This window comes from Pseudopodoces humilis, chromosome 4 (assembly GCF_049639895.1).
Source record: "Pseudopodoces humilis isolate 2021_Gansu_Grassland_sample_001 chromosome 4, ASM4963989v1, whole genome shotgun sequence".
Taxonomy (NCBI): Eukaryota; Metazoa; Chordata; class Aves; order Passeriformes; family Paridae; genus Pseudopodoces; species Pseudopodoces humilis.
Window position 1 is genome coordinate 56,362,876 of NC_142203.1, and position 24,844 is coordinate 56,387,719.

At 34.6% G+C, this 24,844-nt stretch overlaps 1 protein-coding gene across 11 annotated transcripts in view; it reads right to left on the minus strand.

Annotated features, from left to right (window-relative positions):
* Positions 1-24,844, minus strand: part of ERBIN (erbb2 interacting protein) — a 116,377-nt gene that overhangs the window by 11,658 nt on the left and 79,875 nt on the right. For 5 of the 11 annotated variants that reach the window (XM_088054011.1, XM_088054015.1, XM_088054012.1 and 2 more), the window contains 14 exons: positions 22,955-23,018; positions 21,386-21,460; positions 19,943-20,087; positions 19,398-19,470; positions 18,220-18,349; positions 17,770-17,885; positions 16,715-16,784; positions 15,499-15,598; positions 14,173-14,294; positions 13,425-13,595; positions 12,520-12,702; positions 10,234-10,351; positions 8,398-8,581; positions 6,103-7,624 (listed from right to left, as the gene is read on the minus strand). In XM_088054011.1, the coding sequence (XP_087910137.1) occupies positions 6,103-7,624; positions 8,398-8,581; positions 10,234-10,351; positions 12,520-12,702; positions 13,425-13,595; positions 14,173-14,294; positions 15,499-15,598; positions 16,715-16,784; positions 17,770-17,885; positions 18,220-18,349; positions 19,398-19,470; positions 19,943-20,087; positions 21,386-21,460; positions 22,955-23,018 (3,073 nt within the window). The remainder of the gene's footprint in view (positions 1-6,102; positions 7,625-8,397; positions 8,582-10,233; positions 10,352-12,519; positions 12,703-13,424; positions 13,596-14,172; positions 14,295-15,498; positions 15,599-16,714; positions 16,785-17,769; positions 17,886-18,219; positions 18,350-19,397; positions 19,471-19,942; positions 20,088-21,385; positions 21,461-22,954; positions 23,019-24,844) is intronic. The other 6 variants (XM_088054016.1, XM_088054013.1, XM_014258852.2 and 3 more) reach the window with 4 other exon arrangements.

Here is a 24,844-nt window from a genome sequence, read left to right on the forward strand (position 1 = left end):
AATAGGTATAATTTGACTACTGTTACGAATAAATACATTTTGGCATTTGCCTGTTGACTATGTATAACTAATCTGATTCTGAAAATAGTCACTAGTCCTTAGGCAAACATCTGGTCTTTCATCCTAGCTTCATCTTGTGAAACTAAAACTAGTTTAATAATCAAAGCCATATGCCTCTGCATAATCTTATTCCCCAGATGCTCTGGTAGCACAGTCATTGGAAACTGCCTTACAATACTGGTTTTATCTTGGCCAAAGTTCTTGGATAACCTCTGTCTCAATGACATGGTAAACATTCTTTGTGTTTCTCTTTTACACCTTCCCTGTTCTCTAGCCAATGGATTTTTCAAGCTTCCAGACACATCTGCTGATGTTTTCCCTTTCTTGGGAGAGGAAAACTGTTCTTAGCATTTAAATCTACATTCACTAGACATTCAATCTGAGCTTACTGCTCCTCTAAGTTTCAGGCCGAACACCCAGGCAAAAATGCCAAAGCCAATTTTCCTTAGCTTCTTAGTGCCTTAAACGATCTTCTTACTACTCCTCTCATAACAGTGTCTATAATTAACCAGATGGTTAATTATAAGACCAGGTGGTGGTCTTACCCTACCACTACAGGCAACTCCCTGAAGTCTCCTTACAGGAAGCTCTCAGAGGCTCCTATATCTCTCCATCCTCTGTATGTGGCAAAAAGACTGATAGAAGGAATGCATGGTGGGACTAAAAAGTTCTCTCTTCAAAGTGTCTCTAGCAGACCATCCTACTGTAAAGACCCCTAGATCCAATGGATTCATTCTCAGACAGAGCCAAACAGATGGTCAATAAATAGCAACAATGTGACAAAAGAGATACGTGTCAATGCAAATTAGGATTTAAAATCTAAGATCTGCAATAGAGATGTATGAACTTGTACATTAGGAACTGAGATGTCAGTTAAGTGAATATCAAAATGACTAAATAATCTGAGTAGTATAAATTCTCAAGGGTTTATAAAGTCTTCTTTCTTGGAAGAGACTTTTTCTGAAAGTACAAGAAATGATTTTGCAGTTGATGTAGGGAAGACTTGAGAACACTGCAAACACAATTACTCTCCTTTTCTACATGAGCAGTACCTATACAGCACCTCAAGACTAAATCAGAAGTAACCCAGAAGCTGTACAAACAGTACAAAATAAATACTATTTCAAATTACATGGTCTTGTAAGAAAGTTTTAGTGTAACACAAGAAGAGATTCCTAGGGACAAAACAAGAGTATTTGTCCTCAACCTATTTTTAGTTGGGAAGAGAGAAATGGAGTGTGAACAGCACATTGAGTTAATTTTGTCTCTCAATATGAGAATGATGAAGGTCATACATTTCCTAGAAAAATTCCTGAAGACTGCTGCACCAGAGAACACACTTTCTGAAATCTGAATAGGCAGATGCCATTAACCACCCCCCGATTTTCACTCCAAATTATTAAAAACTGAATATGGAATAAATACATGATCTAAATTTCACACTAAGTATGACTGTTAATTCTAAGTACCAACTCCATTAGTCAACTGGTTTGTTACCATGTCTTAAGGCATAATGACCTGCAAAATAATCATTCAAATATTTGGGGCTTGAGAAGAATTATTTCAATTACTCTGAACTGATACACACTAAGAAATATATACATGTCGTGTTTCAGTATATTTTTACTATATATTTAATATTATATATAATATATTTCATTTATATTTAATATATCTTTATTAGAAATCAGTTATTCATCCATCAATAGTCCATATGTTTTATCATTCCATTTTGTAGTCAAATCAGCCTCTAACATAATCAGTTAACATGCAGGCAGCTAGTAGCATAATTCTAGCTTTAACTTATATGTTTTTTTACATTATAAAAGCCAGAACATATTCTCCCTTCTGCAGCTTACGGAAGAATAAACATTTCAGACCCTAAAAGGGTATGATCTGGAAACTGAAATGCCTTAATGCATTTACTTAGGTGCAAGAAAATAAGTAGTGGAATTTATTTAGGATAATTTATATAGAATAATATTGTAATTTTAAGACTGGTTGGAGTCTGTTATGACAATCCATGAAATTTAGGCATAGAAGAGGAACTAATGATTTTGATATCTGCAGGGAACAAGACTTGACATTCTACTTATCTTGAAATATCCTTAACTGGTAACTTAATTGCTACACCTAAGTATTAGTCTTTTTTACTTATTGATATATTTAACATTACCTAGAATCAACTGCAGGGTCAAGGTGGACTTAAGTCATCCTTTGAGACAATATTAAGTGTCTAGAAATCCCTTAAGTTTTCATTCCCACTATCTACATAACGAACAACACTCTTGCTATTGAAGAGTTACAAGTTACAATCTTCCTACTGAAGAATGAAAAACTACTCGTTATTTAAATTCTACTGTCAGAAAATGTTTGCAGATTAAGAACTTTTGCTGTTTACATACCCAATGCATAGGAATTTTATTCCTTTTAAAATATGGTGGTTTGACTTCTGAACTCCACAAAATATCATTATAACACATTGATGGTTCAGAAGTCCATTCAAAATGGAAAACAAATAATAAATATAACTGAAATTAAAATGTACAACTAACAAGTACTAAATAGATAACCTTTCTGTAGTTTATCAGGATATGTAACTATGTAAAAATATTCTTCAGGTTATGATCTTCTAAACACGTAAGTGTTTTATTTTATGTATGCAGAGACCCACTGACAGAAGTCACTGTCCTTGACACACTGAAGCAAGTTTAACTAGGGAGAAAATCTGAGGCTGTACCAATTAAAATATTTTTGTGTATTAAGTATGTGCCAGAAAAAAATGTGTTGAAGACAAAGTTTCCAACTTTCAAACTTTGATTAAACCTGCAATTCCATATCAGTACTGAAACAATTACACATTTTTCTTTTAATAAGGCACTGTAGACTCACAACTCTAAGAAAAAGAAGTAACAAGTAAACTATGATCCCTTCTCTGAAAGCTCTGCATTTTAGATAAATAGTAGAAAAAAACCAGAGGACTTAATATCAGATGAAATTAGAATTGAAAGCAAGCACCTGTCTAATGAATCAATTCCTGAATAAAAGCCAACAGGAGTACTGTAAGAGTCTATTGTAACATAGTACGTAGTAAAATGTGTATGTTACACTCAAAAAAGGAAAATATGCTGAAAAATATTACTGTTTTTAAAACTCACTATGCACTAAGTTTATGAGGTTGGGGGTGGGGCCAAATTGACTGCCTGCTTTCCAACATCGTATGTATACAACCACTAGAGAGCAGTTCGACATTTAAATAAGCTCCTGTATCCCCCAGTAAAACATGCTTTTCATCAGGTAAGCAAATTGTTTCTTCTAATATATGCAGAATTTATATTTACAAATGGTCTTATGAATTATTTTCACTTTCACTTACCTAGATGGATAATTTTAGTTATTCTCTACATTTCACAGAAACACAGTGTTCTGAGTTCAAAGGGAGCCACAAGGATTCAGTGTAACTCCTAAGTGAATGGCCCATACCAGGACCCTTACAGCTTATAAATACCTAATTAAAGACATTACAAATGCTGACTATTTGGCTGGAACCCATTGTTAATAATTTTTGCTAGACTTAAAACTAGTCTGTATCTTTGCTTATGCAAATTAAACTTCTAAAAGCTTTTTCCCACCTATATCAGGTAAAAAGGACTAATAAATAAGGAACTAGTTTCTCCAATTTGTCCAACAAACAGATAATGTTGGACAAATTTAAGTAGGTTCACTCCTCCCTCTCTCCTCCATTACTAAATGTTATAAAAACATAATCAACATGTCTTTCAGAAGCTTAGGAAAAGAAAAAAGAAACAAACTAACAAACTTATCCCCAAAAGCCCATTACACCATTCTTCCTAATAAGCATTTATGTCTATGAGGATAGAAATTATAAACATGATTAAATTCAATAATAGTACAGTCACAGCAAAAGTGATACCATTAACCTATACTGGTCAAGAAAATAGATATTTCACTAATGTTCTTTAAACAAGCTCTGTAATTGAGGTTGTTCTTTAAATAAGTTCTGTTAATTATGGGAATTTTTTTTCAGATTTCAAAACATTTCAGAAATCTGCTTTACAGATAAAGCACCCTCACCACTTGGCAAATCTTTAATTACAAACAAAAATACCGAAGCCTTTATGTAAAAAGAAAAATTCAACTAATTCCCAGAATTTCCACATTATCATGTATGCCAGCTGCCATACAGGATCGTAACCACATTTTTCACAATTCAGATTTTTCTTTTAAAGTTAGTTATATCCTATCTACATAAAGTAGACAATTTAATAGGCACATTCAGTTTTAAGTGAATTAATAAGCCTCAGATTGTTAAGTAAAGGCTGCTTTAAAACACTTCAAGGCCAGAACAAAAGAAACAAGAATGTGACTTAAAAGATCTGTTAAATTAAATGCACAGCTAGAATCTCAATAGCAACTTTTCCACATCAGTCTAGTCAGAAAAATTAAAGTTTACATATAAAGCATTATGAAAAGTCAGATATAAAGGGAATCAAGTCAGGTAGTCAATGCCATTTAAGTAAAGGTGACTACACTGCTGCAGACCCAAACAGTTATCACTGATGCATTAAACACTGTTCCTAACATGCCAATGAACAAGCTATAAACAAACTGTGTTAGCAGCACACTGAAGTTCTGCTTCCCAGTGTACTCAGGGATTGCTGGTATTTTTGCTTCTCTTGTCATTTCATGTATGATTTGATACATCCGTCCAGGAGAATGGAAAATGAGGGAATGCACATTTTATTAGAGTTGGAACATGGTGAGGTTAGTGACCCTCTTGTGGGACAAGTGGTCCCCACGTGACAGCACAGTATTACCCTAAGACACTTCCTGTTGCGGGTGACCACATAGATCAGAAGAATATGTACAGCTGTTAATGCAGGCTTCTATAAAAAATGAAACCTGTCCCCTTCTGTCACCAAAATTTATGCATCTTTAAACAAAAAATCCAACCAAAAAAAAACCCCCAAAAAACAAAAAGCAAATCCATCCCTCCAAATACTGCGATTTCAGAAGAATAATCATAGTTAAAAGTAATTTCTCTGACCTTGTCCAATTAAATTTCCCTAGCCATCACAGATATTCAAGTATTTACCATAATAATTACAAAGGAAACTATGTTCTTAGAAAATAAACTAAAAACCAAAATTCATCTAGCTCACATAATCAGAATGTCATCTGGATACTTTACTCAATTAACTTCCAAAGAAACATGATCTGGCTAATGACATTCAAGCCATTTTTAGTGATGATATTTTCAACTGGGTTAGCTGGACAGCATGGATTACACTCTTCCAGGCTCTACTCAAATTCTTTGAAGATATATAATTGTTCAGCTCTGCATATCAGCTCAAATTCTTGATGGTATTTACAGTATATAAAGAATCCTGTTCATCATCTCTACTTATATCAAAACCTACTGTGATTCTTCTGAAATGAACAAGATTTTTAAGTGTTCTCATCTCGCAGCAAGCAATAAATATTCATTCAACAATCTGTCAGATACCCAACTTCAAAAGATAATTGGCTTGGAGGCAAATACATAATAATTATAGCTTTTGAATTCTTCAGCAACTAAAGCTGCAGACCTATACTTGTAAATAGATTTTACTGATTTGCTTTTGCCCTATTTTTAAAGAAAAGAAATAGGGTGAAAAAAGGCAGAACAGAAAGATCAAGATGTGCAAGGGAATATTTGAGTAAATTGTGAATATGAAGCTACAATAAAAATTACCTAACCTAAAAGGGCTGGCCTTGCAGTCCAGCAGTAATGTGGCTAAGCTGGCAAGTATAATGTAAAAACAACAGTGCCTTTTTTTTTTTAATTTGGGGGAAAAGTTAATTTAGAGTCTACCATGAGTGTTTTTTAGATATTCATCACAAACACATTTATCCTTTTTAAAGCAGGATCAAAATTCAATTTTCGTAAGTTATTAAAACCTGTTCAAAACAGAGTGTTTATCTTATTCCATATCTAGGTAGACAGAAAAGTAGAAAAAAAAATAGAATTATTGTTTTTACCTTTTCTAGCTTTTTAGCCTCAATGTGTCGCAGCACCTGCTCTCTCCAGTCATGAGGGACTTTAGTTTTTCCTGCAGGATCTAATAATGAGTGCTCGGAGTTAACCCTTGGGTTCGATCTCTTGGAAGGGCTAGTCCGCGAGTAATTGAAGTCACTGACTGACATAGTTCTTTCTGGTATTTCGCTCACCGACGGCCGCGCGCTCTGCGGCCGGGTCATGTTGGGACCATCTATGCTGTATGTCCGGGCAGAGAGAGGCCTCTGCTGTCCCGACATTACCGCTGCAGCTCTTCCCATTGAATGCAAATCTCTGTATGTTAAGTAGTCCCCTTCAGGAACTTGGGCTCGTCTTGAAGGTCCACTATCCCCAATATTTATGGAAGCTGTAGAAGATACACTGCTCTGCCTTTGAAGTGTGTGCCTGGTTGCTCCTGGGAGCAGTCTGTCACCTGGTGGAACAGCCCACAGATCTGCGTGTCTCCCAGCCATCCGCTGGTGAGTGTTGTACACAGCGCTGGTCCGGACATTGTTATGATTGGAGAAATTCATGTTGCCAGAATGCTTTACATAACTGGGAGTTTCTGTACTGTCAGACCTAAGCAGACGTGAAGGAGGTAAAGTTCCTTGTTCTACTTGGGTGTTTTGTTTCTGGGGCCACAAGGCATCTTTTGCTGCTGCACTGCTGCTGTACTGAATATTATATTGGGGAGCACAGAGCATCTGTGCACCGCCTGTCACTGATCCCCTCACTACGTTAGCACCTTCAGGATTGTGATTTGAGTCAAACTTGAACACTGTTTTTGTAGAAGATACTAAATCAGATGATGACGATGACCCAGGAAAAACCTGTAAAGGCTGATCATAGAGAAGAGTAGCAGATTTACTTCGGACTATGTTTTTTCCATCTGCAGTATCAGATCCTGATTTTACCACTGAGTTTGGCTGTTGAGATCCATTCTCATTTACAGTATCATAGATTTTCAGCCCACCACTGTCCATACTTGTGATGCTGTGAGACTTCATCACAGGACCGCTTCTCTGTGGGGACAAATCTTCAGTGCTTCTAGAAACAGACAGCTCAGCAGGATCCCCATCAACTGTAGTGCTTTTTGCTAGTTTATCTTTACTGGGAGACTGTACTGTTTCCTCAGCATGTCCATTTACTTTATTTATACGATACTTATTTCCATTTTCCAAGTGCTCACTTTCTTCTTTTGAATTGTCATTCAAAAAGCCCATTACTGAAACCATTTTCTGTGTTTCTAACTTTTCTATAGGAACTGGCACTGCCTCTTCACTAACCAGTTTATTGATATTCATGTTTATTTGGTCTAATTTGTGAGACTCCTCCGTAGGAGTGCTTAGATCAACACCTTTTCCTATCAGGCCTAATCTTTCTTCAATGCTCAATTCATATTCAGACAAATTTGTAACCTTCTCTTGCACATTTAGTTTTTCTTCCACTGTAATACTCAATTCTTCTCCATTTTGCAAAAGATTATTCAAATTTTCATCTTCTTGCCTGGAAGAAAAAAAGATGGCTCTTAAAGAAATTCTCCTAAGAATGCATGTATTTCTCTAAGAATCACTTCAGAAAAAAATTACCATTAATATGCAACTATGCTATGCATACGAAACAGGACAAAGAAACAGATTTATGATTTGCTATCTTATATTGAAGAAATACGTTATATAGAGAGTTCATCTGGGCAATGTTTTTATGTCACATGGTTTCAGAAGTTTGTTTAAACTGAACAAGAATAATTAAAAACAGTTCAAAAGTGTCAAGAAGTACAAAGTGACAATAATGTAATTATTTTTTATTAATTTCTTTCAATTTCTATTTTGGACAATTTTCTTGTTTGTATTAGCAGTTTTTATGAAAATTGCACTGTTTAACTAAAACTCCTAGAACAGTAACAACCTGTAATTCCATTCTTTGTAAGTTTTTAAGAACCTTTAATAGTCACATTAGCAACCAAATTGATTTTCAAAATTAAGCAAATAAAACACAGAGCTTTTAAAATGGTACACTGATGTATTTTGAAGGGATAAAAACTCACAAAGATAAAACAATTATACCCTATTATTAAGGGAAATGAGAATCATGTATTATATACTAAAGCTAGTCTCTGAAAGTTTTTTCCAAGAACATTATAAACTTTATTATAAAACATTGAAATTTTAAATATTTAATGAATTATAAATTAATTAATTAAAGGAAGGAACACCATATAAAATATTAATCAACATTTTTCTAATGTATTTCTTAGTGGTCCACAGTATCATACAAACCTGATTTTGGATAAAACAGCAGCATGTGTTTCTTTGTCAGGAGAACAGAGAGAAATATCTTGGCTACTGTCAGTGTTTAAGGAAACAGAATCTGACATTCGAGAAGGAGAGGAACAGTTGCTGTTATTTTGATTACTATTGTGGGTAGCTTCATCTGATAAGGAATCAGTATCTTTTGAGTCATCTGAAATAAAAATTTGCCAATTTAGACATACAGATCTTAATAATAGCCATTTCATATGTGTATGTATAGTATTTAGAAAGTGTCTCTTATTCTTCAGTAATTCCTACTACCGGAAACTAGAATATAATCTAACATCTTTGCAAAGTTTATTTAAATTTACAAAATACTGTTGAAAATACTTCTTTTTTTTTTTTTTAATATTTGGCCTAATATAAACAGCCCTTATCTGTTAATTAAATCTAAATTCTTCCTTTATTCCCATTTTCCTTGTCACACACAAGTGCTGTATTACTGAATACTTTCTTAAAATATCTATCAACTCATATTTCTGTTAGAATAAGGATTTCAAAATTGTCAATTACATGAGTCTATTGGCCTGTAAGAAAATGAGGCACACTGCTTCACATGCAGTATTTTGAAAGGGAACACCGTTCATTATTAAAGCTATTTACTAGACCAAGTACTCTGGAACCTTCTAGTTCACTGGATAAGCTCTGTAGAGCTTTTTAGTAAAGTAAAAAAATCAGCAAAGTGAAAAATGTTCTTCTGCAGATTTTGAATTCAATGCATTCCCATGCTTTGCAGATCCCTTAGGACAACATTTTCAGAATAATTTACCCCTGTGAACACTGTTTCTTGCATAATGTATGCATACTTACATACTACATCCGTATAAAATTAATTTCTCTGGGGGAATTCAAGCCAGCCGTGATTCTGACATGAGTGTAGAAACAAATACATTTAAATTTTTGCTTCAAGCCAGTTACAGGTGCCAAACGCATACATTTTGTGGAACTAATGTCTGTCTTCAGAGACAAGAAAGAAGTTTTGACCTGGTACTTTAGTCAGACATAAAAATCGAAGGACAGCATTGATAAACATCCACCTTTCCCTCTGTATGTGATGCTCAGCAGACTCTTCCAGCTTCCACCATGTAGCTGTCCTGACTAAATCTCACCTTTATACATTTAATGTCCAGAAAAGCCTTTTGTGCTCTTTCTATACCATATTTTCTCTGAATCCTAGGCCATTTCTTACTCTTAAGGAAATGGTTACCCAGACCAAATTTCTATTTCAGAGAATATAAAAGTTAAAAAAAGTGTTCAGAATTTACATGCTCAAAGAGCAAAAGAAAAATAAAAGAGTAAAATAACTCTGGAGAAAGAGTTTTCACAAGGAAATTCTCTTCTTAAACCTTAGGAAGAGAGCATAGCTTCTGTAGAGAAATTTAAATTATACTGGTGCCTGTAGCAGCAGTTATAGTAGCTGCCTATTACAGCAAGAATTCACAAAATCTGGGTGAGGGGGAAGTTACAGAGTATTTAAAATATAAATACCACTTCCTGCAATCCTTTTATTAAACACATCAAGAGCGTATTCAAACTCAAAACCCCCCAAAACACACACCCCTTCTTTTCCTGTCTGATTTAAACTGACAAGATTCAAGAAAATGAGGATATCAACACAGGTTTCTCTAGCATGCACTCAAGTATATGCAATTTTTTCCCACTTTCATTGCTTAACTAGGAAAATCTTTATTTTAAAACATACGAATTTTACTTTTACTTAATTTAATTTGAAAAACTAGCCACTTTGAGTCAAGAAATTATCCAAATCAGAAAACACTTCCAATGCTTTTTATGGTATCTTACCTTTTTTGCTATTGCTTAGGGCTACCACTTTTGGTTGGTTTATGGAGGTTTCTATCAGCGGTGGTCGCATTTCTGCCATTTTCATCTCTTCATCAGAGGAGAGTTCTTCTGACTCCTGCTAAAGGAAAAACAGCTTTATGCTGTCCATTTTGAAGAGCAGCTCAGTGCTATCCGAACTATCACTGACTAAACAATAAAGAAGTAAAAAGATAAACAAGCCACATAACGCAGGCAAAACAAAACAACTTTGTACTGTATCTGTAGCACAAGTCAAAATTATCTTTAAGAAGTAGCACTGGCAGACTTGCACTGTCACTGCTGAACTCTGTGGGATGACACTCAGGTGACTTTAACTGCAAAAAAATTACTTGGAACAAGCAGATGAAGCCTTCATTCCACGACTGGAAAGAGCAGTCAATTGAGTCCAAGTCACAAAGCAATCACTGAACCAGCAAACACTACAGACTGACCAGCTGGGTATCAGTTTTGAACAAAAGAGCTCAAACTGAAACAGCTATAAGGTAGCCATAACCAAGACAATCCTCAGAATGGAGAGGTATGCTGTGAGAAAAGACTGAAGGAGCTTGGCTTGCCTAGTCTATCTAACAGAAACAGATTAAGGGCAACTTGCTAGAAGTAAATTCCAAAAGGAAAAGAAGCTATTTAATTTCAAGAGCAATGGCAGACAAATAAAGCAATGATGAATAATACATTTAAGCTAGTAATCATTATTTCGGAACCAAAAGATGGAACTCAGTGCACTTATGAGAGAGATTAATAGACAAAGCTGCTGCAAGAATAGCCATGCAACTGATTCAGTATCCTACAGCTAGCCCTGTATTCATTTATCTTCAAAACCCACTTGTTTTCAGTAATATTTTGAAGAAATAAACCCCCAATAAATGGTCTTTCCTCAAAGCAGAAATTTCTTTCTAGTAAACATGCTTCCTGCTATAAAATCCATGTTGCAAATTGCAAAAATGTCTGCCAAAACCTTTTTCTTACTGTTTTGGAACACTTAATGCATAACCACCTTCCTATGATACCAATTACCTGGCCAGTTCTTAGGTCTGTAGGAAGGATAAACCTGACTGAGACTGAGACCTGACTGAGACCTGACTTTACGATAGTCCTCGTTAAAAATTAAAACCCATTGGTTTTTCTCTATAATCTGAACAACCAACATGTCCACTGCATCTACCACATTCCCCTCCTCTTGGATGTGACATACAAGTGTAATCAATGCTGAAATGAAAAGCTCACACAGGCCAAGTTTAGCTATCTGGATTCTGCAACAGCATTACCAGCAGGAAATAAGGAAATACACAGAAACGGGGAGTTCAGTGCACCTGACTCATGTACTTACTACAGCTACAAGGAATTGCTGTCACTACCATTAGACTGTCTATTAGATAGTCACTATCACGATTTTCTGAAATCACATTTTACAATTAAAGAAAAAATGTCAATTCAAGTATTTTCGAAAAGAATGTAGAAGCAGGAACACACTAGTGGGAAAGCAGCCAGTGACAGCCACAATTGTCTGTCACTCAAGTCTTTTCACTGTATGTATGATATAGGCACATTCCATAACGTACACAACACAGGCAAAAAAAAAAAAAATCACTTCTAAAATTATGAAAAAACTATCTTAAAAGTTGATTGAATGACAACTTCCAAAAATTGTCGTAAATCTCAGTCTTTCTAAATAAATGAATACATACTGTTTGTCAGAGAGAAGGAAAGTTTAGAAGTTTAAAATCCTTCACTGTAAGAGATAAGAATATTCCAAGTAATATCCCTGACAGCTCACTAGTAAACACAGAAGAATAAATATTTTTAAACCCACCTTCCACTTTTCATTTGAAATGCATGTGTATACTCACTTGGATACAGAAAATTTTTATTGCTACCACTGAACTGACGTTCTCTCATTTCAGCAACAACTAAAAGTGATTATCTAATGAAGTACTGACAGTCAAACAACTGGAGAATTCTACCAAAGTGTGAGTCTTTTCACAGTGTATATCAATCTTTAGTTGAGTTGGCATTATTTTTCTTTAAATGCATGCATCTTTTATTATGAACTTTTTGTTAGCTCTTTCAACTTTTACTTAACAAAATCTGAAGCAAGAAAAATACTGCATTGAAAACCATCTGAATTTACAACATTTATGGAGGGCAATTTTCTTCTATTGTCAACAGAAATCTTCATCTCCCAGAACAAATTCAATATAACACCAGCACAATTTCTGACTGCTATAATGCTCATTTGCAATGCCATACCTCAAGCATGTCTTCATGGTTGACAATTGTTTTCGTGTTCTGCAAGGTTTTAACAAGTGCAGTCATCTGTGAATTTGCAGTGCTGTGCTCAGCTTCTGGTTCACTAGGCTTATGCACAGAGCTTCCTGCTGAATATTGCTTTCTCTCATCGGCTTTGTTCTTTATCAAACCAATTTCTGAGGTCTACAGAATTAAGAATATTAGCAGAGAAAGCATCCTGAAATGTTTTTACCAACATACAGAGCCAGCATTATATATTGTGGGAAAATATGGAATGGAAAAATCTGAGCTCTGAAATTATAAAGAACAGAATGCACCAGTTATGAAATGCTAAGAAAATGCCATCGATAACTAAGGTACAGTCCCTACCCTGCGTCAATCAGTCTGACTCTTATCCTTACTGGTGTCAATACAATGATTCTATGTGAGCATCAAAAAGTAGTCCTATCTTCTATCATGTTGCATCAAGCTCTTAGAGCCTTCAGACATTTTTACCAGCCTGCTATTACTGCTCGTTACCACTCAAAATCTTCAGTCATGAGCAGTGAAAACCTTAGAGATTATCCAAATTTCATTGTGAAGTCTGGCAAATGAAAGAGCATCAGTGGATGACAAAGATGCCATCCTCCAGAAACCAAAGAAGGCAGCTCCTTAACACATCCCCAGTTTGCATTTTCCTGAGAATTAGGTCACTTTTCCTGTCCTTAGTGCAAGAGGAAGATTGCTACTGCAAACCAGATGTTTACTACAGATGTCCTTAGCTGGGGAAGAGGTAAACCGGTTCTGTAATTTAACAATTTTTCTTGCAAAAGCATCAGAGGGGAAGGAGAAGAGAATTAAAAGAAATCAGTGACACTTTAGTCTTTGAATTCCTTGCAAAACCAGAAGATAATGCTATCTCTAACCTTTACCCCCACATCTTTTACAGAAACTGTCTGGACTTCTCGCTTTGACTCCTTGGCAGTATCTTCAGTAGATTCTTCATCCTTTAGTCTATGTACAATTGTCTGAACCGTTTTGACCATATTCTTCAGTTCATCAGGATATGGCGTTGGGTATCTCTTCAGATTGCCCTCCTGAAAGAAAGCCATAAGGTTTTACATTTATTTAAATGTCAGAACTAAAACATAAGCTTTAAAACAAATAATTAATTAGGCCAAACCACTGAATACTCTAGAATCTCCACCCTGATACCAAAGTCTGCCTGCACTGAGACATAAGCTTATACAACCAGGCAAAATTATTAATCACTTTCACTTCCTTTCCCCCAACATGTCCAATGATTTCAAGCAAGGATTAAGCCAATTGTAATTCACTTAAAATAAAATTAGTTTATCATGGTTTCCTCGGTTGTTCTCCACTGCACCATTAGTCAGGTGGCATCCTAGTTAGGCCCTACATTGTCATGTATCAGCTTGAGTTTTTCACTTGTGCCCTGCTGAAAATGATCTGGCCAAATAACACCCAAACTAAAAGCAAACACAACAAAAAAATCCAAACCATTGTGTTTCATCCTGCTAGATACTCTAAACTGATGAGTTAATTTATTCAGCAGAGTGAAACTCATAACCAAAGTAAGAAAAAGGCTGAGATTAAGGGTGGAAGTAAGAGAGAGGGAAGCACCAAGTATGCAAAAATAAATTCAATACTAACCCGAGGTGGTGCCTCTCTCTCATCTTTGTCTTCATCACACTCAAATGCCACCTGAGCACGCTGTTTCCTCTGTTCCTCCCACAGAGATGGATTGAAACTTTCATTATCAGATATGAACATAACTGGAAAAAAAAAACCCAAATAAGTTCTTATAACAGGCTACACTATGCAAAACAAAATATACTCTTTCTCTTGGACAGGATTGGTGTGCTTTTGCATTCTTTCTTTTTAAAAGATAGAAGACTAACAGCACCATTAATTGAAGATACAATGCCCCTGCTTTACAAATTTGGCTTTACTTTTATATTAGAAAAATCCCTATCTTTAAAAAGAAAATTATATGCTCAGCTGTACACTAGTTTTAACATTCACACTTGAAAATTTCAGCAGAACTCTGCTAAGTGGTTTTATTCTATATATAAATGAAATAATGTATTCGTGTGCATATATGTATAAATATGAATTATACTTGTATAGATTAACAAAGCCTATTATCAGTGCTTAACATCATTAAGCACAGGTAAGAACATTCATCTGATTGTATTTAATGAAAATTTAAAAATTAAAAACACCTGTGCCATGGAATAAGAAATGTTGCAAGTTCTCAGTTTTCAATTATTTCCATTAATATATTCCCCTCCCCTTCATTTCTATTAAAGCAGCACAAGCTTTTTTCTTTTCCTTGTAAGGGAAAGAAATTGGAAAAATAAAGTTATTCAACTCTTTTTCCCTAATTCCTGTTTGGCTTACTACTGCAATGTTACTTGTTTCCTTAACAACTTCACAACTGTGCTGAAACAGCTTTCTGTAAGAGCTTAAAATTTTGTGCCTAACCTTTTATAAAAGCAGTTCAAACTACATGTGAGCAATATGCTTTTTCTCAACTGATTTTTTTCTTTATCATTTCAAAATAAACCAGAGACTGCTATGTATTTTTCAAAAAATATGTACTTGGTAATGGAGGAAACATTTTTCTAAAATAGTCAGCTTGAAGCTAACACTTGCTTAAGAGAATTTCACCCCAAACCATTAGGTCCTGTTGGAAGGAAAGAAGTTTTCACACTAGGAGTGGCAACCACCACAGAATGTGTTCCTGTCAGTCCATTTCTCACCTTACTCACAGCAATAGTTTCATCTAGAATTTACCAACATCTGAATCTCATTAAGTTACTGTTCTCATTCATCAGACGCAACCCATCATCTCTTACAAGTATACTCCAAACTTGTATTTAAGCATTATTTAGTGAAAATCATATTAGCAGGAAGCCTTCCCATTATTACTTTCAAAAGTGACTGCTGTGACAGGTAATTTCAGAAATTCCTTACCCTCCTCAGTCCTCGGTTGCTGAGGGAACATGTAATTAGTGAGTACTGTTTTCTGTGTGTCAGGGTCAGCTTCTTTTTGAAGAGGGATAAGTGGTTTAGACTAGAAAATAAATTAAAGAAGGCTATGTTATGCGAACATATATGTATATATACATGACCTACATATCACAGAGTATGCCTGTCCCAGGACTTGGAAGACTACTCTCCCTTGAATTAAACCATTTCTCCTGTGAATAATTTTCACAAAATGAAGATATTAACATGTCTGTATTTGACTGATGACAGGCTTTTTAAGTGAGGTGGAACTCAGCAACAGCTTTTGTGAAAAGAAAACACTAGTCAGAAAGTAACCCAGTTTCTTGCTGGTACTTACTACTATCTCAAAGCATGCTGATCAGAAATGCACAGATATATTTAGCTATTTAAAGCTGCAGACTTTATAAAGAGAAAAAATAAAAAGATATAAAGGAAAGAATTCTGTACTCCTGTTTTTTCCTTTTGACACCAGATTGAACATCCTCTACCCCTTTACAGGGAAGGGCAGAGATTCTAGAAATTACTGTTTTAGTAAAAGTGCACATCTGAGGCTAGTGGATTTCTGACAGCCCTATATACCTTAATGCTGTTCAGAAAATCAGCATAAAACCAAGGACTTTAACAAATAGGAAAAATACAAACACATGAGTTACTGCTTAACAGTCACACAGTTCAAAGGTGTGGCAAGGAACCTAACTCACAAAACCAGGCATGCTGAGTTTCCCAATTGGTATAGCTGTGAAAGCAAGAGCAGGCTACACATTGAAGCTCAAGCTTATCAAGCACTAACCTGTATAGATTAGCCCGAACAAAAAAACCAACAGAACAAAACAAAAAACCCAAACCAAAACGCCAACCAACCACAACAAAAAAAAAAAACCAACAAAAAACAACCGAAAAAGAAAAACCCCAAAAAAACACAAACCCAGAGAAAATATTAAAAAAAAACAAAAACAAAAACAAAGGGACAAAAAACTTCCCAACGTCTGTTAAACTGCATTTCCTCACAGCATGAGTCTCCATAGACAGGTATGCTCAGTGCAGAACTGACAAAGTAATATCAAGGAAGTACTGATACACTCAGTACTAGGTCTCTTTATTTAACAGATGGCTCTGTTTTTGTCAATTCCATTAAGAACAAAGTCACCAGTAATTTAGTTTCAATATTAAAAAATCTTACCTGATTGTCTGATAGCCACATAGCAGTGAGTTGCTGCAGTTTTGTAAAGGTAAATGGTAAATTCTTCAGTCTGTAAATTACAAGCATTAATTTAAGTACATTTAGCCATACTGTTAAGACTTAAAACAATCCTGCATTAGCCTGTAAAATATTTTAAAAGGACATTTCCATACAAAATAAATAGTGAGATCTGAAAGGCTACAGCATGTAATTTTAATTCAAATTAAAAAACCACAAACAAACAAGAAAAATGTGTATCTTCCCAGTTTAGCGAGCAGCTTAAAATAAAGAAATGACATTGTAACTGGAATTAACTCAACTGGGTGACCAATCTACAAAGACAATTAATGTAAATTAAAAAATCTGAATCTTGACCATTTTATCTGTCAAAATACATGTCAATTAAAGAAAAATTGGGCTACACCTGAAAAGCCTTTTTTTTCTCAAAGATACATGTATGGGGAAGGGGCTACCCTGGATAATGGGTGCTCTGGCATTAATGGATAAATCAAGCTACAGAGTACAGAGAAGCTGGATTGACAGAACAGGAGGGAGAGCTCTGCTAGCCTTCTCTCTACCAGTATACTTCAATTCTATAAACTAATCCCCAAAGCTAAACATTTAGTCTGTTTTTAATGACCACAATAAATAAAACACAACTCTTTTCACCCTTCCAGAACACACAGAGGTCTTTTACACTATCCTATGATACCACTGGGTGCTCCATATGCAATTCAAGAAGCTATAAATCTTTAAGTAAGTATCAAAAGCTTTATGAAAATAACCAAAGTAATTCCCTAGAAAAACACATGCTAACAATCACAAATGTAGCAAAGCTGCACTTCAGTGCATTTGCCAAGTCATAAAAATAAAGACAGCTTAATACAATGTAATTGCAAGATACAGAATATGACAGTAATACATTAAATACATCTCAGTGAGCTTCTGAGCTATGTGTGAGATACGGAAAGATAGCCATAATGTATTCATAATAATCCCACTACATTATTGTTGCATTTTATACAATGTCTACTTGGTTAAAAGCATTCACAAACCTATTGTCACTCAGATTGATGACTTTTAATTTCTGCATATCACCCATTTCTTCAGGAAGAAATTCAAGCTTATTAGAATGCAGAAACAACACTGTTACATGCTTCCAGTTTCCAATCTAAAAAAAAAAAACCAAAACACAAAGACTTAATTCATCTTCACAACATAAATATGAAAAGTTTTTAAAACAATTACTATTGAGGTTCTTTTGCCTAGAAAATTTATTCTTATACTAAACCTTTTAGTTTCAATACACAGCAATGAAGTCCTACTTCTTGCTTAAAAATATGAAATTTCATTATTTATAAACTTGTATATTTGTATACATCCTCCTTTAAAAACATACACAAAGAAAATTCTCTCAAAAATTAGAAACTTGTTATTCACAAGTTGTACAGACTATAAAAAACCACTAAAATATTGATTTTACAGATTTGCAATTAAATACATACCTCTGATGGCAGCTGAGTTAAGAAGTTATGATCTGCAGCAAATGTTCTTATATTTGAGAGCTGCCCAACAGAAGAAGGCAATGTTTCAATCTCATTGAAACTACAGTCCAGTTCTTCTACTGATACTAACCTGAAAAAAAAACCAAAAACCTCTGCTATACAAATTCATGAATCCAATATTAATTGAATACCTGCAGTTTAAATGAAGTTAATATCACTATTAATTATTAATCTCAAATGTAGTTAAAAATAAACCCTAAGGAATTAAAATCCAAGAAGAATCCTTTACTTGTGGCCTAAAATGTGTTTTAGGGTGGGTGTTTTTTTCCTGTAATTGATTGCAGGTTTTTTGGTTCTGTTTTGAGCTCACTTTTTTTTTTAAATCTCCTTTACACTGTCCTCACAATGAAAAGAGTGAGGCCAGCAACATCAAATGCTTGTATAGTACATGACAACATGCCAGTGTAAGGCATTAAACACACTCAAGAGTGGGACCAATCATAGTCAAATTAGAGCTGAGTGCAGTTTCTAAACAAGCAAAGAATTTCAAGAGTTAGAGACTGTGAACCTAAGATTCAGGCAGTGAAACAGTACTTTGTGAACTCTGACAACAAAAGATAACCTACATTAATTAAAATATATGAAAAGAAACTGGAAGACGTACATTTCTACAGCACTCAATTGTGAGCCAATTATTTCTGCTGTTGTTTGCAAGTTTTAAATTAAATTGCTGAACACCAAAACATATGTATTAAAAAACTTGCTGATGGACAGCTCTATATATACATATATATGATAAATATATATATATATATATATATATAATATATTGTAATCATTTGCAATGTCTACTACAGCCATGTTACTGTCAAAGAAACAGTTTCAGGAAGCTAACTGTGTCTTTAAGTATCTTGTTTTCTGTCACACTCAATTTTTGTATAATAGATTGGTGGCTGCATTAAGTGAGGAACATATGTCCTTTGGTATTAAGTAATACAAACATACATGCTGCAAAGTAGAACTAAGATATGAAAATGCTTGCTTTAAATTGTATTAGAACATTAACATGTAGAAGAAATTAAATCAAGCTGTTATAAAAAAAATCCAAAAAAGGAGCCATTGTTACAGAAAAGTATTCAGAAAGGTAATTCAGCTTCTTATTTTGGTGAAATACCTACCCTCCTATGGAGTCTGGCAAATAAATTAACTGGTTTTCATCAATTTTAAGTGTTGTCACCTTTTTCAGAGAACCTGTAACAACAGGAACAAGTAAATCAAAAAGGACGTTTGAATTCATTAAGCTAAGTTTTAACTTTAACTTAAGAGGGGAAAAAACCCTAACATTATGGGCAAGCAACCACATCTTCTCTGTTCCTTGGCATGGGTATAATTCTCTATTCCTCAGGAAATAGGAGATGAGCTTACAGAACTTGGTTGTCAGTTTAAAATGTGTCAACCAACTGGGTAGAAAAAGAATTTTTAATTTTTTTTCTGATAGCAACAGCAGTTTTTCATCCATTTACAAACTACTGTATAACTATACTGAATAATAAAGAATGCTTCAAAACAACTTTAACTTATTTTCAGCCATGCATTATAGCTTTATCAAGAACTGGTACTTCTACTCAACTGAAACGGATCTAGAATGTCATTTTTGTATTTTCAGGTGCTCTCTGTCTGAACTATACGCTTTTAACAACATGAATTAATGTAAAATACAAACCAATAGACTCTGGCAGTTGCTGAAGTGAATTACTGGATAACAGTAGGTCTTGCAGGCTTTCACAACCTGAAATACCTTCTTCAACTACTTCAATGTTGTTTTTAGAAACATCCAAGTATGTCAGTTGTTTCAAAGTGCCTATGAACTAAAAGCAAGAGAAAATAATGCATTCTAAAAAGTGTAAGTTCAAAACAAAAAATATAGCAAATTTGACCTCTCAAGTGTAATGCCAGAGGAAAAGACCTGAGAGCACTGAAATAAGATTTTATGCAAAATATACAAACTTTCAAATTAAGTCTTTTGTGCAGATAAGCACAGCTGATGTTTTTACACACACAGACACCCAGCAGTAGCTCGGCATGTCCCTAAAGTCAGTCTTCTGCACATTCAGTGGTTTGATCAGTTACCGTTAATTAAGTAATTAAAGCTTTAGAACAGACTTTAGAAAGAGACAAACAATGTGAGGACATCATTATGCTCCAGTAGATTTTAATGCTCATTTTTGCCTTTTGTATAAAACTGCATCCTCAAAAACAATTATGAATCTCTAACTGTACAAAACTGAAAGAAACAAGTCAAAATATAAGCTTGGATCATTCCATATGAACCAAGCATAAGCTTTAAAATTCATGCACACTACTTTCACATTAAAGTGAAATGAAAAGTGAAATTAAAATTTTCACTTTCAGAAATACAGTTTTATTTTACTGCAAAACACAGTTCAGCTTGTATTTTACAATCAAGCCATTCAAATGTCTAAGAGTTAGCTTATGGAAAAATAGTAGCAAAGTCTACAGATCAGCTAGTTTCATCAAGGCCATATTTCACATGACTGCTAGTGATTTTAAGATTAAAAAATAGCCAACTGCTTCCCAAATTTCTAATACTCATTTATTAGCTTGCTACAGCTTAAGCACAGGTTCTCAAGTACTGTAATAAGAGGTCAGCCTGGAACACATGTAATCCTGAAAGATGTCAGGAACCCATAAAAAGTCAACAAACTATTTTCTCAGGAACTGGCTATACTCTGTTTACACAGACCCAGAATTGGCACTGCTTGTTTTACAGCTGTGACCAGTAAAAATCCACACAACGTATCCTGTATATTCCTGCTTGCCATCTAACATAGAATAATCCCTTTTGGAAGAGCCATTCAAACCCAAATTTGATTTAACGTTTTTACTTGTTTTCCGAATTGCAGCATATTTAGATGAGAAATATGTAATTTTCAATGAAGGGAAAAAACCCCAAAAAGCTGTGAATGCAGCTGTCATGATCAGTGATAATTTCTAAGTGGACTAGTTAAGCATTCAAGTGCCATTTAGCCTTTTGGCTTTAAGTAACACTAAAATTACAGAACAATTACAATGTACATGATCAGTGACAAAGCAAGCATTTGTGTCATTTAAAATACTCTATGTTTAACACAGCAAAAGAACTTACCCCAGGAATAAGCGTTAGTCTATTACCATCCATCCAAAATTCCTTTAATCCACTCAGTTGTTCAAGTACTTCAGGCTGTAATGGGAAGCCATTTTTTAAAAAATCTTATGAAAAAAAACCCAGAATGGCAAAAACAACTACAGTGATTTGTCTATTGCAACTTTAGTAATGTGCTACCGCAGCTGTTATAACCATTTTTTTAACTGGGTCATCAAAGAAAGCCCAAATAATTCACTTTTGAAATTAAAATATATACCAGGTATACATGAACTTTGAAGAACTTGACCACAATACTAAATAATCTTTATAGAAAGGTCCTCTGTGGGTTTGGTGCCTTTTACAGAAAGTATTCTTTTTCAACAGGCACACACTAAGTGCATGTTTCATGTGCAATTTTGATGGAGGAGATCTAAAAACACTTAAATTTCATCAACTCAGAGGACCTGTTTTTCAAAACCCCCAGGGATTTTTTAGTTTGGGGGGAAATCAAAACCGATTTCATTTTTCTATCAACAAAAGGGTGCATCTTCATTACACAAGCAAACTATTCCATCTATAAAATGAAGTGCAGGATTGTGGTTCCACTACAACTTATTGTTAAAAGTGTTTTGTTTATCAGGGAAAAGCCCCTTTTTGGTAAACAACCATGTTGTATATGCTGCACCTTAATAAGTACAGCCAAGTTCAGATAAATGTTAAGTAAGTTTTGTCATACAGTAAATAGACAGGATTTCTGCTTAAGTGGCAGTCCTGTCTCCCAATAACTCATTTTCCAAGAGAAGTCATAACTTAAACATTAGTTTAAGGCTCCTACACAAATATCTACCCTATGATGAGAATATGGCAGTCATGGTAAGGGCTAGATGTTTAACCATAAAAATGAAAAATTTCTTAAATACACCCCCCTATTTTCCAAACTGTATCACTAGGCAAGTGTTCAGCTCTGCATGTTCTAGTGGCACGCAAAGGCTTGACTTCATTGTGTTGCAAGTCAGCAAGTTTCATTATATTTCTATTTCAGTTCCTTTACCAGCAAAGTAAAAGCAGAGAGATGTTATGTGACTCTTAGATATAAGATATATTTGCTTGTGAGACCACAAACCGGAAACTAGTCAATGCATGCTGAAGGAAAAATCAGAGCACCTCAACTTTGCTTTGAGCAACACTCAAATTTAATACAGTTTCCCTTGGATCTAAATAGTTTGTGCACAGTAGTAAGGGCAGGTTATGTACAAAACTGTAATATTCAATACATGATAGTTACTAAGTGATTAGAATTTAAGCCAAACAATTATGTTTACAATTCAAACACATATTACTATTAATTATTTACCAGTACAGTAACCACACTATGTAACAGAGTGTTATGTTAAAATGGAGTAAAAACATACTCTCATTCCGAAGATCACACACATAATTTTTATAACAGACTCCATAAAGTAGTATAAGCTATAAATAATGCTTGGTAGCAGAACTCTTAAGATTATGTTTTCATATGTGTTAAAAACAGATCAAAGGATAAGGAGATTTATAAAAGATGCAGTGCTCTTTTACTAAGGCAAAACTCACCACTTCTGTGAATTCATTACTTCCTAAGTCCAGTCTCTCCAACTGAGTCAGTCTGGACATGGTTCTGCACAGGAAGGGGATTAATAAAGAATTAGGTCTAACAAAATACTAGCTACATCAAACCTTCCAGATATACAAAAATTTCATATCAATATTAAGTAGTAATGCTATTCTGAAACTGGAATGATAACTAATTATAGACAAATTTTTCACACGCTGGTCCACCAGGCACATATTACTGATCTTGTAGATTGCTGAGTGTCATACTAAGAGTACAGTGCAACAGACTTGAGGCTGGAAGATGAGCTTGCAAAAACTGAAGACCAGTAAAGAAATCTTCCTGATAAAGTGTAATGCAGTGGCTCATCTCTTCTTTTGAGTGGTTCAGCTTTTCACCTACAGTGACAGTATGTCCCTCAGCAGTCAAAGGCTGGTTAACTATATGTTTTCTTCTCAAAGACTACTGCCTAGTGATCTGTTAAAACAGGGAAGAACATTATTGAATCACAGTATCCAACAACACCTTTTTACCTCTCCAGGCTGCTAAGTTGCTTCCATGTGATGTGGTTTGGAACTGTAATTATTTCTCTAGTCATACATTAAATGACATTACCAAATTGGATTTTGTGACACATCAATACTCTTTAACCTAACTTACGGCAAATACTAAATCAGTGACTGAAACAGAAGTAAAATCCATTACTTTAAGCTGTGTTTTGGAAAAATTTCTCCTCTATTTAAGCTCACTTTGGGGACTCCATGGAGATTATCTACCACTGCACATGGTGGTCTACACAATGAGTACTTCACAGACAACAGCAGTTCTATCTGAAAGTATTTTTTAAGAGACCGTGAATGTCTCATATTAAATCATATTAAGGTATTTATTTAATAATAGATTTTCACAGAACGATACTTTCATATATAAACTGCAATTGTGTACATACTAGAAAATCCTGGAAAAATTAAGTATATGAGCTTCTAAATTATAGAGTCTTGTATATTGTAAGACTATCACACCAGTTTCTTCAAGAAACAATTACATGAGTGCAAGATGCCCTATGCAGCTATTCAAAGCTCCGGTTTTTCTTAAAATACAGTAAGATCTACAGTTGCTCTGAACATACACTTCAAAAAGAATACACTGGAAAATGTCATATTTACTCAACATAATTTAACATGATTATTAATATTTTTCATTAAATAATCTCCAAGAAGTAGACTCAAAATTTATTTAGAAATTTGATTTTCATGACAGAGTAATTAAGCTGGGGATAAACTAGGAATTTAGCATAAGCACGTAAGGACAAGACCAAGACAAAAGCAGCAGAAGCATTTTTTGTGCTTATTATACACAGGCTTTAAAGGAAGGCCTCTAGCTAACATTCCTACTGTCCAAGAAAAGAAAAAAAAACCCAAACAAACAAAAAAACATGAAAAGACTACTTTCAAAGGACTTTATTAAACAATTTCCATCATTTCTTGAAGCTAATGAACAGGATGATTTTAAGTAAGGTAACATTCTTTTTCAATTTCTAACTAAACTTATCTGAGTCCCTCTGAAATCCTGCAGAAGACTGATCTCTCAAAGCCTTGAGAGACCATGCCAATACCAATTTTAGTGCTGTATGTTCCTAACAAATTTTCCCAAAAGAGTCTCCCAGAAGCGCTGCTGAAGAACTCCTTTAAAAGGATCTAACATAGTATTTTGTAGCTTTTGAAACTTCATAGACCACACTATGCAAACCAGTGTCATGTAACAATGACAGGATAACTTTATTGATTTGGGGCCCTTTTTGCTCCCTTGCCAAAATGACTGATCTAGCAAACACATCCACTCAACTACAAAAGACACACCAATGTGTTTGCAAGATGACGGTCTCCGAAATA